The 16,496-nt window shown below is 42.7% G+C and overlaps 1 protein-coding gene across 1 annotated transcript; it reads right to left on the reverse strand.

Moving 5' to 3' along the window:
- Nucleotides 1–4,967: 4,967 nt before the first annotated feature.
- LOC133012265 (piggyBac transposable element-derived protein 3-like) lies at nt 4,968–16,221 on the reverse strand. Its single transcript, XM_061080242.1, has 2 exons — nt 14,719–16,221; nt 4,968–5,072 (listed from the first exon to the last, which is right to left on the reverse strand). The coding sequence occupies exons 1-2, from the start codon at nt 16,219–16,221 to the stop codon at nt 4,968–4,970; spliced, it is 1,608 nt and encodes a 535-aa protein (XP_060936225.1).
- Nucleotides 16,222–16,496: the final 275 nt, after the last annotated feature.

Here is a 16,496-nt window from a genome sequence, read left to right on the forward strand (position 1 = left end):
AGCTGATAAAACAGGAGAAAAAGAAGCAAAACCACTGCTGGCTACAAGTTTATAATTTTAGTTATAATCCTTAAGACCCATGGATGGTTATTAGGGTATAAGAGCAGGTATGGTTTAACACTCCTAGACTTAAAGCAGCTATTTTATTAGACATACAACCATGCTGTCAGCACCAACCCTGGTAAAATTAGCCTAATGTTTCCTGTGTATACTTTACAGTGCTTTACAAGCTATCTTTTCGTCCATTGAGGAAATGTGCTGTTTGAATGAGCAGCAGTTTAATACATAAACATACTAGACATAATACGTAATGCTTCACCATTCCCTGTGACTCACTTGTGAGAGGAATGTTGAACTCTACCACTAAAAGAGAAAGTGTAGAGCGCAAGTTGAACCAGAATCTCTGGGTTCTGTTCCAAAGGTAAAAAAAAAAAAAGCATTCAAAAGCCCACTGACGTTTGAAATCAAGATTCACTTTATTTTCCCTTCAGACAGTAGAATGAAATTACGTTGCACAAATGCAATTTGGAATGCTATTGCTGTCCTACAATACTAATCAGTAAAAAATACAGCTTCAATACAGAGCCTTTCTCAACATCTGTCGCATGACTCATATGTTTTGATAAGGCCAATCTAATATAATCGCTCTATTTATATCCGTGAGTAAATGATAAAGAACGACTGTAGTCGAACGAGGTTGATTTTGAGAAACATTAAGGTAGGGAATCTGATGGCACAGAGGCTTGTGACATGAAAAAGATATAGAAAAAGACAGACCATATATAGTATCAAAACCAAGGTTTGATCCCATACACATTTAAAAAAATTTATTAGAAATTTAACAGTTATATGTAGTGGTATTGATCTTATCTTTAACCTTACAAGAAAGTGAATGCATGTTTCCCAAGGTGTCAAAGAAACAGCAGAATAACACAGATATTATCTTCAAATAGAAACAAAGTCTTTTACCTCAAAATTAATCTACTGATAAATCCATTAAAAATGTAGTAGTTCCTTTTGTGAAACGGTTTGAATAGTTCAATCCACAGTTTAATCCATCCATGTCTACAGTGAAAGGCTGAGGGGCCACGGCTTCGACTGTTTGAAACAAACAAGCAAAAAAATGTAGCTCGATTCTCATAAAGTCACAGGGAAAGGCCCAGCCAAGGTTTGTGAAGGTCACAGCGCACTCTTGATTCTGAGAAATCAATTTCCTTTTGAGCTAAAATGTCCCTTGTGTTTTATTGACCCATATCTTGTAAGTCGCCAACACCATTCTGCACTCACCCCCGAGTGTCTTAGCGCCAAAAATGGAGCGAAACAATGGTCCATAGAGTCAAGTTGCAGCAGTGTGTCACCAATACAATAAATGCATACCTGTTCATGTGTGTGATGGAAGTGGATGACCTGCTTTTGCAGTTCATGCCTGTGTTCATTTTGCATGTGCACATTCACAGTCCATGCTAGAGTCTTCACTATGAGTTTTTTCTCTTTTGTGTGCGGATTCTCATGAGTGTAGCCTACGTAAATGCGTAAATGTGCGTTTGTGCATGCGTTTGTGCATGCGTGTGTGCATGCGTCTGTGTGTGTGTGCACGCGTCAGAGTGCTGAATTCGTGCTTTGCTTTGAAGGACAGGGAGGCAGGGATGGGAAGCCAATCTGTTCCTCTGCAGATTAACTCTCTCATTCCAGACCCCTCGCTTCTCCAAAAGACCCACTATCTCCAGCGTCTGTCCTCCTTCCCCACCTATGCCGCCTCCTCCTCCTTCTCCTCCTTCATCACACCCTCCAGTTCCTCCCCTATTCCATCTGTATACTCTCGGTCTCTCTCTTACTCCCTGTCAACCAGGGTTCCTGCATGGGCCCCTTGGCATTTGTGTGGGAGAGCGTTGAATCTGTAGTCGCCAGGAAGGTGTAGAGATCCAACCTTAATTTGAGTCTTTGAAAGACCACGTCTCTCCTGCGGAAGGAGCATCGTTAGAAAGACACTGAGGGGACCGACTAAGGCCACAAGCTGAGAGAAGACGGAAGACGTGCACTGCTTCCGGCCCGGGGTCCCTGTGACAAAAGGCGGCAACATTTCAGTGCATTCACTGAGTGGAAGTAAACAGGAGAGAGGAACATTGTTCCCTGTCCAATTAGCTGAGCATCCAGCCGCTCCCAGCCTATTCAGCACGTAAAGGAGTGAGAAGCTAAGAGAGAGTGATTATAGAGCGAGGCACAGAGAGAGAATGAGGACATGTGAAGGAATAAACAACTCACCTTCAGGACCACTGGGAACTCATCCTCCCTCCGCGTCGGGCTGCAACAACGGGAGGGAGAAAGGAGAAAGAAAGAGGCGGATGAAACATGAATAGAGCAACACTGGGTGCAGGTGATGGTGGCGGTGGCGGATGAGAAGAGAAAGAAAACCCTGCGGGGCTCAGCTGCCTCTCCCACACATTTCTCTGTTTTAAGTTTGGAGTCCATCCCTCTGTAATTGGATGGTGTGCCGAACACACTAGAAGGTAAAGAGATAGGACGACAGGGGGGGCCTGGACAGGTTGGTGGGTGGGGTGGGGGGAAAGAGGTGCTGTAGATAGTGTACTGTGCAGTGGTGGGTGGTGGCAAGTTTGGGTGAGGGGAGTCGAGTGCAGGCAAACAGCGAGGGTGCTAGCACTCTGCATGCTTTCATTAGCACTCTAAATGCTAATGAATAAGTTCATTGCTTTGAAGATGCAGCTATGTTAAATATGCATGGGTTACAGAGGGGGGGAAAGGGAGTGAAAGAGGAAGGGAGAGGAGAGATACAGTAGAGATGGAAGGAGGTGGAGAGAAAAGGGGAGAGGAAAAAAAGCTGGTGCAGTCATGTCTCCACTTCTCTTCTCTCTCTCCCTTCATTTATTTACTTTGTTCCTCATTTGCCTCCTCTCCTCTCCCCTCCTATGCTTTTCTCTCTCCTATCGTATTCTTGTCTTTTCTGTATTTTCCTTTCCCTCCTCTTTTCCTCAACCTTCCTCTTCTGTCATCCTCTTTCCTCTCTTCTAAGATCTGATTAATTTCTTTCCTTATTCCCCCCTTCTTTCCTCCTCTTTCCCATCCTCATCCGGTCAGATTCTTTCCTTTCCTTTCTCTCCTCATCTTCTTTGCACTGTCCTCTTCATTTCGCCTCTTTGCTTTCCTCTTTTCTTTGAAAGTCATTTTCCCACCCCTCTCTTCTAATGGGTCATCATTTCTTCGCTAACGTCCATATGAAAATCCAAAACATCCTTCAGGAGGTACTTTTAAGAAAACTGACGAAATCGCTGGCTTAATTGTTGCAAATAAAAGTTAGCCTGACTCTTCCTGGCGTTCCTGTCCGCTGTCTTCCCCACAGGGACAGATGCAGAGTCAGTCATTAGCGTTAAGTCAAAAGACATTAAGCCAAGCTGCTTGTGGTGCGGTAATGACCCAGCAGTTTGAAGCGATGACAACAGCAACTAGGGACAAATCTCAACGGAGAACAAAATCATTTTCTTCCACCCCCGCAGGAAGGATAAGACTAGTGTTTGGTTTAGGGAAGCCCCAGATAAATACATCAAATATATTTGTATACAAACACTAAAGAATATACACACGCTCCATACCATTACTGTCATCTGCATTTCTAACACGTGTGAGGCCTCTCATCTTATGCTTTGCCGTGATGTTTGAACTCTGCAGCACAAATTGAATAAATGCATGTATAATGTCAGTTAATTGATCATTACAGTATGCTGGTCGTTAACACGTTAATGGTTCTGCATTAATACCTTTGCAAGAGTGATGGGGGGGATGGAGGAGCTTCCTCAATTTGATTTTTAATTAATATGTATGAGTAGACCTGTGTGAGAGAGATGATGTGAAGACACATTATCGGAGCTGAGCGGAGATGAAGAAGCTATCTGATGACTTGGCTTGAACAGGAAGTGACCACACTGTTAATGGTGTCACCGCTGATGGGAGAGCAGGTGTAATAGGTGTTCCTTGCTTCTTTTACTACATGTTAAACATTTTTGATGGAGGCACCATGTTTCTCCTATTTCCATCTCTGCTCTGCCTTTACTGTCCATAAATCTACATTCAGCCATAGCGAAGAACATGGTTTTGCGGCTGGAGCTAGAATCAAAAATATTCGAAAAATAGTGATTGAAGAGACTGCCAAGCTCATATCAGGTGAAGCAAATCTGTTTGCTAGAATTAAAATATGTATTACGGTTGGTAAAGGCCTGAAAAAAGCAAACAAATACGGCCGCCGTCCTCCAGAGAGTTGTTCCCCTCAATATCATTGCAAGCATAAAGAAATTGTCATTTTAATACATGTTATTATACAATATGCATCGAATGCCCAGTTTTTGTACACTGCTCACTGCTCCCCCTCTCACTCTCTATTTCAGAGCGGTGTCATCTCAGTGTTGACTGACCTCCTCTAAGTTCCTGTAACTAAAGTGTCAGACGTCTTGCATTATTCCTATCAAATATAACCAGACTTCATGTTGTTTGTTTTACCTCATAGTTTAATCTTGAATCTACAGTGGATTTTCTGTATAATACTAGAAATAACTGACGCTTCATAATGTTGCGGACTTTAACACACTGATAGAAGAATATTAGAGATTGGCTTCTTCAGGAAAACAAAATATAACATTATTAGCTTAGAGATAGATAGAATCTATCAACATTCACTGCACCAAAACAACAAGTGAGGACACCAGTGATATCAAATTATATAAGAAAGGAATGAAATGCTTCTGGAATTGTTTCATAAATGTGTCATCAGAGGAGCTGGGCACAGACAGACAGGGACAGTCAGACACAGGCGTGAAGTCTTAGATAAGTTTGATCGTTTTTGTCTCCATGTTGTTACATTTAGCTGACGCTTTTGTCCAAAGCGACTTACAATAAGTGTAATGATGTAAAAGCCCCTTGTATTTAGTCTTGTTGTTTCTGAGTGTGGAAAACACCTTGTTTCATTTGTAGGAGACAGACAGTTCAGGGTCATTGAGAGTGGTAGTAGGGTCAGATCCAGGGAAAGAGCAGGTGACAGGGGCCCAGCACATCATGGGCCCTATTTGCTGCACCAGCACAGAGGATAGGGCCAGCACCAGCATAGTGGATAGGGCCCATACATTCAGTAGTCCCCTTTGGTGTCCACTAAAGGAATGGCTGTTTAGAAATGTCTGTTTATCAGCCCCCCCGACAGTAAGATGAAAGATCCGTCCCTGGTAAGATTTGAACTTTGTTATTTAAAATAAATCTCAAAAGAGGGGGAGCAGTGAAATGTGACTGGGGAACAGTTAAAAATCATTGTTTTAATCACTGTAAGGAAACCCTCCTCAGGCCTGTCATAGTAGACTGGTGGGAAAATAAATATACTGAGGGAGAAGACTTGACGAGATGGGCACATGGGTTTTGGTTATAGCTGAGCTGCAGTCTGCAAAACTTTGACCATTGCCTTGGTGATCAACATCCATTCACTATTTGAATGCTTCATTTTGGTGACATTTTTGTCACGTAACAGATTTACAGTGTCTGGAATAAATCACACTTTAAAAAAAATTAACCACAAAAAGTTGGTTGGACTAGCAGTAAAGTATCAACTACTAAAATGTAATTTTTTTCCCCCTTTATGAGTGATGTATGTGTGACGGTAACTCTCAGTTCAACTACAGAGACACCAAAATAGTATTTGGAACAGCCCTAGTTTATGAAACACACACTACTGTTCAGTGATCCTACAAGAATAGATAAATTAATAGTATAGTATTATTAATAGGAGTAAAGCAGAGCCAGCATCAATCCCAGCACCTGCAGTGCCTTCACTGTCTAAAACAAAGCTGTAAAGAACCAGAAAGCTTGCCAGGGTCTCATAGTAAAAAACACTGATTGACTATTAATGAAGGCTGAAAGCAATAAGATTAATACGATTTCAAATACATTTATCATCTCATGTTAGGATGCCCATCACGTTTGAACAGCTCCCACTTAGTCCATCAAGAGTAAAAATCATTAATGAAACAAATTCCAGTGTTGGTATTATAATTTTGCAACTGCAGTTGCAGACAAAAACAGAAGCTAAAACGCTCCGAGCTGTGTCGTAGTGGGAGTTTGACCAGATAGGACACATTTCCTTCCCACGCTTTCATTTGTGGAGGCCAGAGACTTACATTCATAGTGCAGCTGAGAAGATTGCCTAGACATGATGTCATTTGTGCCAGTGTGCACGAGCAGTGTGGACAGAGGGATGTATGTCAAGGAGAGCTGGAATTAATTTAAGAAAATAAATCGTCTGTCTTGTCTCCTGAGAGACAGTGTGTGATTGCACCAGGGAGCAGGAGATGCAGCGGAAGGCAAGTCTGTGGACAAGGTGAAACTGGCGGGTGTGGGGTAAACGCTGGTGTCCAAACGCTGACCAAACAAGCATGAGGTGGAGAAGGGAAGCCTGGAGGAAGCTCAGGCAACAACACTTTGCGATATATATAATGTTGTTTTCTATAATCAGTGTTAATCGGAGCATGTAAAACAGAGTAGGACCAAAAATAGATCCTTGGGGTACTCCACTATGTTTTAAATACTAAGATGTGTAATTACCAATTCACTTTGCTCCTATCCTTCAAAAAGGATTTAAAACAGCTCAGCACTGTGCATGAAAGTCTTCCCAGGTTTTCCAGTCTGTCTAGTAGCATGTTGAAGCTGGAGGAGGGGGAAGAAAGGATGGAGCAGAAGGTAAGATTTATTCTGAAACAGGCACGATTTCAGGACATATGGTATCACAAAGCTGGTAAGGTGCTGAAATATGCTGATGGCAAGCATGAGTACCAGAGCATCCAGGGAAGTTGGATAAAAAGGTTTAAGAGTTGAGCAGAATTTGCATACGTAGGCAGTGGGTGGAAAATAAGACCCTACATTTCATCATAAATCCCACGGAATGTGTCTTTTTGCTGGGGGAATACTTTGATGTCAAAAACGCATGCACTGCTTCCTGTAACATATTCTATGTAAACGATAACAACGGCGGAGGATCTAATTCTCTCTCTCGCTCCCCCCATGCATTAATGACAAGCTATTTGTTTACTCACAGTTGACAGCATTAAAGCACATGACTCCTCCATCTGTACCACTGCACTCTCTGTTATGAATTATGCCGTTTAAATGGGTTCCCTCCTTTAGAGGAGCTCTGGACAGGGTCTGTGGAGAGGCATCTAATGGCAGCTAAATGAATTCATGCCCAGATAAGGCGTAGGCTGCAAACACAGCAAAGCAACAACAGCTGTTTGAGATAGAGAGGGAGGTAGAAAGAGAGGAGCGACAGAGGGGAAGAGAGGAGAGCGGAGAGGGACCAGGACTGGGGAGAAGTACAAAGATGTAAAAAACAAATGGAGTGTGTGAGTGGAAAATGAGAAAAAATCTGGTGCTGTGCTATCTCTCAAGAAGTGAGGAGGTGTGTGGGAGAGAGCCGAACAGAGTGTGACATTAGTTGTGAGGAAATCTATTGATTGGCACAGCAGGCATTATTCTCCATGTCAAGAGACTCCGGTGAATAAAAGAGGAGGGATGTGATTGATGGTATTTGATGTGATTTTCGATTCCTCATCCAGGGTGTCACTGATTTGTATTGGTTGGTGTTTGCAAGTGATGGTTAATATTCAGTTTTGCTAGAAAAAAAACAGATTCCCCCCCAAATGTTCCATTTACCAGAGGCTTTAACACTTGCTCAGAGCTGTTGTCACTCTCTTTTAAGTCTAATAGGAATGCAGGGCCAAAAAAATTGAGGTGAAATACATTCATTTCTCGCTGGAAAGATGTGTATTTTGCCGAACCACTGTTGACGTGCCGATATAATCCAGGGTGGGAGAGAGAAAGGGAGGCGGCACATGTACCAACAAATGAGTAGGGGGTGGCCGCTCAGCAATAGAGGGGAGGGAAGCATTTATGTATGATGGATGAGAGGTGGAGAGGCTTGCAGACTGTCAGATGTTCCCTTTATCTCTCTTATGCGTTTTTGATACGCAGTGTGAGGGTAGGTCAGACAGGAGGAGGGTGGAAAGACGGAGGAGCGAAGACGGATTGGCGGTGATGATATAAAAAAGGTGGAGGGGTGGGGGGTAATGAATGAAAGGAGGAGGAGATGCTCTCACGTGGGTTACCTGGCAGAATGTTGCTTGCATCTCTGCTCATCTCTAATGAGGCCAGTAGGAACATTATGCAGATGAGCCTTAATGGAGCGTGGACTATACAGCCCCCAATGCAGGGTCACCGGTCGCTACATCTCCCTCTTCCCTCTCGTTGTTGGCCCCGTCTTCTTGCTGTCCTCCTCCTTGTCCAATTTGTCAGTGTCCTTACCTTCCCCTGCTTCTTTTTAATTATCTCCTTGAGGCCTTACGTTTGCAACCTCCCCCCTAAGCACTCACCCTTGTGTTTGCTTCTCCAGCCCATCGTCATCATCTCATTCTCCTTTTCACAAAGCAACACTGTGCCATCAATCTCCACTTAAAGACATGCTGACTGGTACCGAAGGTAAAGAGGGCCCTTATGATGCAAACATAAGATTCATTGCGCAAAGCGTGCTTTAAACCAGCATCTGGTGAAGAGGTGGAAGGAGAGACGGAGGATTCTGAACGTCGAAGATGGAATTTTGAGGGCCATTCCTGGATGATGGCTCATCAAGCTTCATTCAGCGTCTCATATCTAATTGCGCTCAGACCTGTTCCTATGGAAACTGCAGTTCTCCTTTAAGCTGCTGAGTGGGGATGTTTTATCACCTTTTCTCTCGGGGGTTAGTGCCACCACTGCACATATGGTTTGGATGAACGATAGAGATGGATAGGCTCACTGGGCCTCAGAGGACAAGCGTCACAATATGAAAGCAGAGAAGAGGATAGAGGCGCCGCTTTTCATAACCGTGGAAATATTGAATGCATAGCTCGCTGTCACATGAGACAACAGAAAACCAAAATAATAATGAATATGCATTGGCGAGCATGTGCAGGAACTGCCTGTGCGTGTTGGATGATATGGACCCGCACATGCACAACAGCCCAATCCTGGGGGAGAAACTCCCCTTGGAAGAGGAAAAGACATCTTCTTTATACAGCTGCTGGAATACAGCACAACAGATACAGCTGTGTGCATAGCTGGGAATCTTTCCTTGGTCATATCTGGAACACAATGAAAAGGGTTTTCCTCATTGTATGTTGTGTGACAATGCACAGGAGGTGTTATTATAGCTGGCTTTGTAAGAGCAGATGTAATAGATTCCTGTGCTATTGCCTCTGCAAACTTACTCTTTATGCGTTTCTTCCATTCTTCCACTACAAGCGTTTTGTTATAATGCAACCACCCCCTAAAGTGATGGATGAATGTTTACTAGTAATTTGGGTATGACTGATAAAAAAAGCATTCTTCCTTCCAGGGGAGGAAAACAGAAAGACTCATTTATTCTCTGCTAGAATTTATGTTTCACAATGCCTTGGAGTTTTTCTCACTCGCTCTTTGCTGCAAGGATGTCAAATATGTCCCACATTAGCACAAGCGGTGTGCAGTGCACTCTTGTTCATCTTCAGAAGTGACACATTCATACTGAGTAATGCAGGTTTAATTACAATATTTCCCCCCACAGCCCTGAAGCAATTTTATTTTTTTAACTAGCATGCCTAGTGGGGTGTAAAACATCAGGGTTGGGGCAGTTGTGTGCAGACTCATTACCAAATATATTCTTTATATTATATACAAGAGCATGACACTGGGGTAATGCTGATGTAATGGCAGTAGTTATTCTGTTTATCTCACTCAGTAATGTGTTTTCCTACAAGATCTTGCGGTCGAGCGGCTGGATTTGGTGTCAGCAGAGGTGAAGAGGATCCTCAGTGGATTTCAGGTAAACACTGATTGTATCTGTTTCCCGTCTCTGCAGCTCCCCCACTGTATGAATTATGCATGGCTCTCTTAAAACAATTTGTTGGTTAACAGAAAGTTATGAGGACGATACTTAGCAGGATTATGAATTTCTTAAGGGGAACCATGTCAGCTACAGTTTGCTGCCTTGGTACTTCTACTTTAATTGTGTCAACCACTGTTGAGGGCCAGTCAAAAGCAAGAATTTGTAGTGATTCATTCAGTTAAGCGTTCACTGCTTGTGCGGATAAGCAAAAAGATTCCAAACAGTGCATGTTGTGGACTCGCTCCCCTGCAGAGCTCAGCTGATGGCCTTTCGTCCGTACCCTCATGGGCAGCATTACAGAGGTAATCCCTCTTTCTCGCAGCCTTGCTCCACTCGGCCACCTCGGCTGCAGAGGGTCATTTGTCGCTGTACATTGGCACTTCATTCAATTCAAGTTCCTCTTCTTCGTATATCTAAGCCACTGGGACAGATGATGGAGGAGGAAAACAAATTCAGGGATTTCCAGCCTCAGCCCCATATGGACTGCTTGCCAGCCTTCAAAGTTTCCAGCGTTTGCCAAAATTTGCTTTCCGGAGTACGTTGTTTACTTTCGTGAGGAAGGTGGTGCAGTTCTCATATCCAAGAAAACACATGGGTCCACACATGCATACATATCTGCATGTATGTAGAAATGTAGAAACTTAAAGAGTTTAAAGTTGAACTGAAATGGGGAGTGCTTGTGAAACCTTAACCAGGACCTCAGAAATTATGTTTGGCCTCACTAGGACCAGGCTTTGGTCCCCAGGTCCAAACAATATCAGTGTTTATACTGGAAAAGGTCCTGAAGATGAAACAAAAATGAGAACACATGCACATACGCACCTTTATCCCTTTCCTCTTCCTTGTTTATGTCTCTATTTCTTCGTCATCTCTTTTTTACCTCTAAATTGTTTGTCTTTCCCCCATCCTCGCTCTGCCTGCCTTTCACTGTTTAGATAAGATGATGTATAAATTCCTCCTCGCCCCTCATCGTGGCTGGTTGCCTTATCAAGGTCAAGAGTGTGCTTTGCGACACTTACAGCATTTTATAGGCATATTACCCAAGTGCAGCACGAGACAAGGAAACAGGCCTGAGGGCTAGAATTCACTGGTGAATCCTATTAAGCAATGTGATATTTTTGATGACAGGCTGCGAGTACGTTAAATGTCGCCTGTGCTGAGGCTTTTGCTTTGGGAACTGAGGATCATTACAGACTAATCTTCAGCAATCAACCCACCTATCTACCCACACCCCGAACCCTCTGCTCCCCAGCAAATCCTCAACCTTGACTTGGCTTTATCTGTTTTAACAAGAGCCTAACACGAGGCTTAACCTTGCCCTGGACTTAAAACATCAAAAGCAACCCTAACTGACTCCATGAAAGGAAAAGAAAAAAAATATATACAGTATATATCTGATGCACACAAACACAAACAACGTCTGTTATAACAAAGGTATTAATCCTAACCCACTCCCCCATGGTTGTTCTGAGCATGAAACGGTTAATGGCATTTGAAGCCATGGCTGTAATTGCTGGTTTTACAGAGCCAATCAACAGGATGGTGGTTGATTTATATGGAAACAAAACTGTTTCTTTGATGTCCGTCCTCCGGGAACGAAGGTTAAAAAAAAAAAACAGAGAGTAAAGTCTTTTAACAAGAGAGCTCTTTTAAGATCAAATGCAACACAACTCAGTGAAACATATCACTAAACTGGACCGAAGTGATAAACACCTCATTGCAATTTATAATGAAGACAATACAAGGTCAAATTGGTCCAGTTGGAGGTCAGAGTCTAAAACAAGGGGCGATTGATTTTCCCTAACGCTTTTACTTCTTTCTCATGAGATAACCATCATAACCTTTACATATTTGGCGTCTATGAAATCATCATTATTGTTGCCACCATCACATTAATACTTACTTGCATAATTACTGTTAATTAGTCTATTGCGTTTCCATATCTTGCTTTTCCAATTAGTAGCCCAAGGCTGTGTCATCTGCATCATCAGCAACCCCGAGCGCTGACGTGACCTACATGTGAGTCGTCAAAGGATCCGTGTTTGAAAAGTGCTAGTGTTGAGTCAATTCAAATTGCCTGTTATGGGTCACGGGATGTGGGAATTGGGAGCACGAATGACGATTACATAACAATACGACATCAATAAAAGGAAGGTGACATCCCAAGAACAACATATAGTGCATTTAACAGATCCAATTGAAGGTAAAGGCTGTGAGGCTGCAGAGCCTCGGTACACATCAGAAAACAAAGTGGTGTGTTGAAATAAAATGTGTCCAAAGCAAACCTTTGGGGCTGGAAGGGTATAATCCTCTCTGGTATTTTTTTCAACATATTTCAGGATTTACAGTTTGGACTGGCAGCACAGTGGTGCCTCACAGCAAAAGGTTCCTGGTTTACATCCCAGTTCGGCCCGGGGGTGGAGTTTGCACGTTGTTTGTGTGGGTTTTCTCCGGCTTGCTCCCACAGTCCAAAGACAAGCAGATTTGGGTTGGGTTAATGTGAAAGTTTAATGTATATATATATATATATAGATATAAATGAGTTTTACTCTTAATAACTTTGTCTCTTAATAGCTGTTTTCAGACATGACAAAATCCGTAAAATTTATTCTGGACTATCTGCCTTACAGACGCATTCACAGCAACAAATCCTCTGCATAATTCAGGCAAAGGGTGGTGCAGGAGGCAGATGCAGCTAGTGACGTATAAACTCTGCTGAGGAGATTATGTGATTTGATTTTAAAGCACATTGACACCTTTGTCTGTTTCCTCTACATGTATGGCACTCCTTTTTCACATGGAGATATATATTTTCTTTTGTTGTTTTCATTTTTGTGTCTCTCGCGTGTTAGAAGCTTCACCAACTCCCCACTCGCTCACACTGAATCCCGTTGGGGATCCACTGCAGCATGCTCAGATCAACTTCTGCAGACTTTCTGTAGACTTTATATTAGAGGGCCAGGCAGAGAAAGTCCACAGAAAGTCCAGAGTCTCTTACCTGGATAATTGCATTCACATATACACCTCCTCTGGAGAAAATGTAGAGAATCTCCGGAGTTCATTGCATATCTGACAGCAGCTTATGTTGGGTCTGTGATATGCTGCTGAGCTGTTAAGGGTAAACCATACCTATCACCCAATGTCAGCTGGGATTGGCTGCAGCTGCCCTAAAGCCTCAAAAGGATAAGTGGTATAGATGATGGATTGATGGAGGAAACTTGTTCAACTCACCTCTATGCTGATATAAGAACAGCTAACCATTCATCAGCCTAAGTCATTGATACTCAAGCTGGGGAGTGGGAGCCCCTGCGGCAGCACAAAGGCTATTAAAGGGGTTTTATCCTCAATTGTGAAGTAGCATTTTGTTTCAATGATCACTATAAATTAATCATCGATTATCCTCCAGGAGTTTAATGATGATGATTAACGTATTGTGCATGTGATAAATTAATGGCACGGCTGCTAAAGAGCCTTGGGTGTGTAACTGGTGTGCGTATAACAGCTGCTCTGGTGCTGTTGCAGAACTGAGACAATCGATAAAACTGTACTTCTTCTTTGCAGCTTTGCTCACTGACACGTCTAATGAGTGGTGGAGCTGCCACTACTAGTGATATGCAAACTGAGGTTTAAGGACAATTCTACATCCATTGCCACATGGCGAGAATGAGGCCTGTGCATGTGACTAAAAAAAATACAATTGTGATTTAAAAAATGTGACAAATAGAATAAGTTTGTGTATTTGTGTCTTTGTGTTTACAGATCTTAAGATGTGAATACAGAGTTTTATGGATCTGGCTTCTGGTCGCTCAGTATGACAATACGGCAATACATTAATATTGTTTTTATATCGTAATTGTGATTGGAGCAAGACTGCGTAGTGATGAGGATGTGGAGCTGTGATATCAAGGTCCCACAAAAATCATGCACTCAACCAATAGGGAGTCGGTCTCAGCTGTCAATCATGTGTTTTATCTATAGGATCAAATAACTGATTGAAATAAAATTCAAAGGAAACATCAACACTTAGTGAAGTAAGAATTAATGTTGTCCATCTTTATATACAGTCTATGTTAACCCTGTAAGACCCAAATATAGAAAAACCTAAAAAAAAAATTATTTGACCTTTCAGATCATGTTGTATGAGGCCTTTGATGCAGAAATGAAAGTTTTTTTTAAAAAAAAGTGTTTATGTACGTTTTTAGAGAAATGTTGTAATATTGCAACATTGGGCTTAGTTGGGAGCAGGATTTCTGTATTTGTACTCACGTTGTGTGAACAATTCAGAACAACTAAGGGTTCATTTGCAGGGTTGATTGCTTACTTAGCCCCATAACGGTATACAACATTAATAATAATCACACATTAGTCATATTTTTATGAAGTCATTCTTAAAATTATTAAAAATATTAAACAAGATAAAACTCTTAAAAAGCGCGTTTTTTCCCTCTTTTTTTCTTTTTATGACATTGGTCATGAAGACTTCATTGGTGGTGAAAGTCCCAAAAACAGTCCCTGTTGTCTAAAAAGCAAAGGCGAACATCACACTTTCTGCATTGCGTGTTGGTGTATCCTTTATTGCACTGTCTGCAGCGTCCTCTCCCTGTCTTCCTTGGGAAATGACCAACTAGGTCCTTGCGTACATCCAATGGGAGGTTTGCACATCTCTTGGATGGCCTCTTCTCAGCATTCAGAGGGCTTCCTGATGTCACTGACTGTGTTGCTGGGCTCCCTTTGCCTGAAGATGGCCGTCCTCTCTTTGGAGTTTGAAGTGTTGCGTTTACCAGGATAAGAGAGGATGCTAGCTGTGCCTGAAACTGTCTCCTGTTCATTGTCTCTTTGCTAGACACCTTGAGCGCTTTACAGTCCCGCTTGTAGAGCAGCCAGGCATTGATCACAGCGAGGATGATGGTGTGCCAGAAGATGTACATGTACCAGCGACGGGATTTGATGGGGAACTTATATTTGGCTGTAAATGAGTCCAACAAATCCACACCTCCCATGTACTTGTTGTAGGCACCAACAATGTAAGGCCTCTCAACTTCAATGAAGGTTTTGTTGGCTTTGTCCCAGCGTTGAATCTTCTGCACAGGTTCAGGTCCAGCAAAGGATGACACAAGTGTGACGGCCCTGCTGTCATACCATTTGACAGCACAGATGTTGTGATTCCCCTCCACTCTGACGTCATAGATTCCTCTCCCCTTTTTCTTCAAGCTCTTCTCGTCTTCAAGGTTACAGTTGGGTAGGCGCACCTGCCTGGCTGTTCCCACGTAATGAATTCCCCGATCAAGGAGCTTCACTAATAATGGAACACAGGTGAAGTAGTTGTCTGCATACAGTTTGTAGTTCTGACCTTCTGGAAGTGTGGAAGCAAGTTTCATCACAACCTCACCTGACAATCCAAGTTCAGATTTGGCTCGTATTCCGTTGACACTGCCTTGGTAGACATCGAAGTCACACATCATGCCAGAGATTCCAGTTCTCACCCACACTTTGAATCCCCATGGGTTTGGCTTGCCTCGCATATATTGCTTGATGCTGCTGAATTTCCCCTTGAAAGGAATCATCATCTCATCCACAGAGTTGTGCTCTTCTGGTACCACCTGCAGGCATTTCTCTCTGAATAAATCAAGCCACAGTCTGAGTTTCCATAGTTTGTCTTTCTTTTCCGTCTCAGATACTGTCATGTTGTTTACAAAATGTAATGACGTCAACAGGGATTGGAATCTGTTGCGTGGCATCACATCAGCAACAGGGGAGTACCGCGTCTCTGTCTCCCAATACATACGGGTTCCAGCCATTTGTACCAGGCCCATCTTCAAGTACATGCCAAGCATTTTTTCAATTTCCTTTGCAGTGGTGTTTACAGATGTTCCATGCACCTGAAAGCTGTACTCATTCGTGTTTTGTGTCAGAGCCTCAATCATGTCTTCGGACACAAACTTCTGGAAGTATTCCAATGGTGTGTGGAGGGAAATGTCATCTGCTGTGATATCCAGACCAGAAAAATCTGTGTTGGGACTGATGAAATCTTTTTTCAGCCAGCGATACCTGTCACGGGGCATGGTGTGTTTCCTTGTTTTTAGCTTGATGTCCACGTAATTATCAGCTGGACAGACCATGGGTGGTTGGTTTTCTTTGTCCACTTCTTTACAGACATCTTCATCGGAGTCTTCATCACTCTCATCTGTGTCACTGATTTCAATCTCAACCTCACTCTCTCCATTTTGGACCAGGTCAATAACATCCTGCACTGTGTATCGCGGCTCTCTCCTTGCTGGTGGCATTCTGAAAATAAAATATCAATTAATTAACATGAATATATGTTTTATATATTGTAGTACATAACCTGAAGGAATAGATAGGGTGGTGGACCAAGTGCTCAGGGTAGAAATGTTTTCCATGCAGACAATACTGTCTGCCTGGTAAGTCGCTTTGGACAAAAGGGTCTGCTAAATTCCCTAAATGTAAATGTAAATGGTTTAATGGCTCTAATTATCATACTAAAAGGAAAACATGCATCCCCCCACTTACATCCACACCCCACATTCAGGAACATTCC

This window comes from Limanda limanda, chromosome 10 (assembly GCF_963576545.1).
Source record: "Limanda limanda chromosome 10, fLimLim1.1, whole genome shotgun sequence".
In the NCBI taxonomy this organism is placed as follows: Eukaryota; Metazoa; Chordata; class Actinopteri; order Pleuronectiformes; family Pleuronectidae; genus Limanda; species Limanda limanda.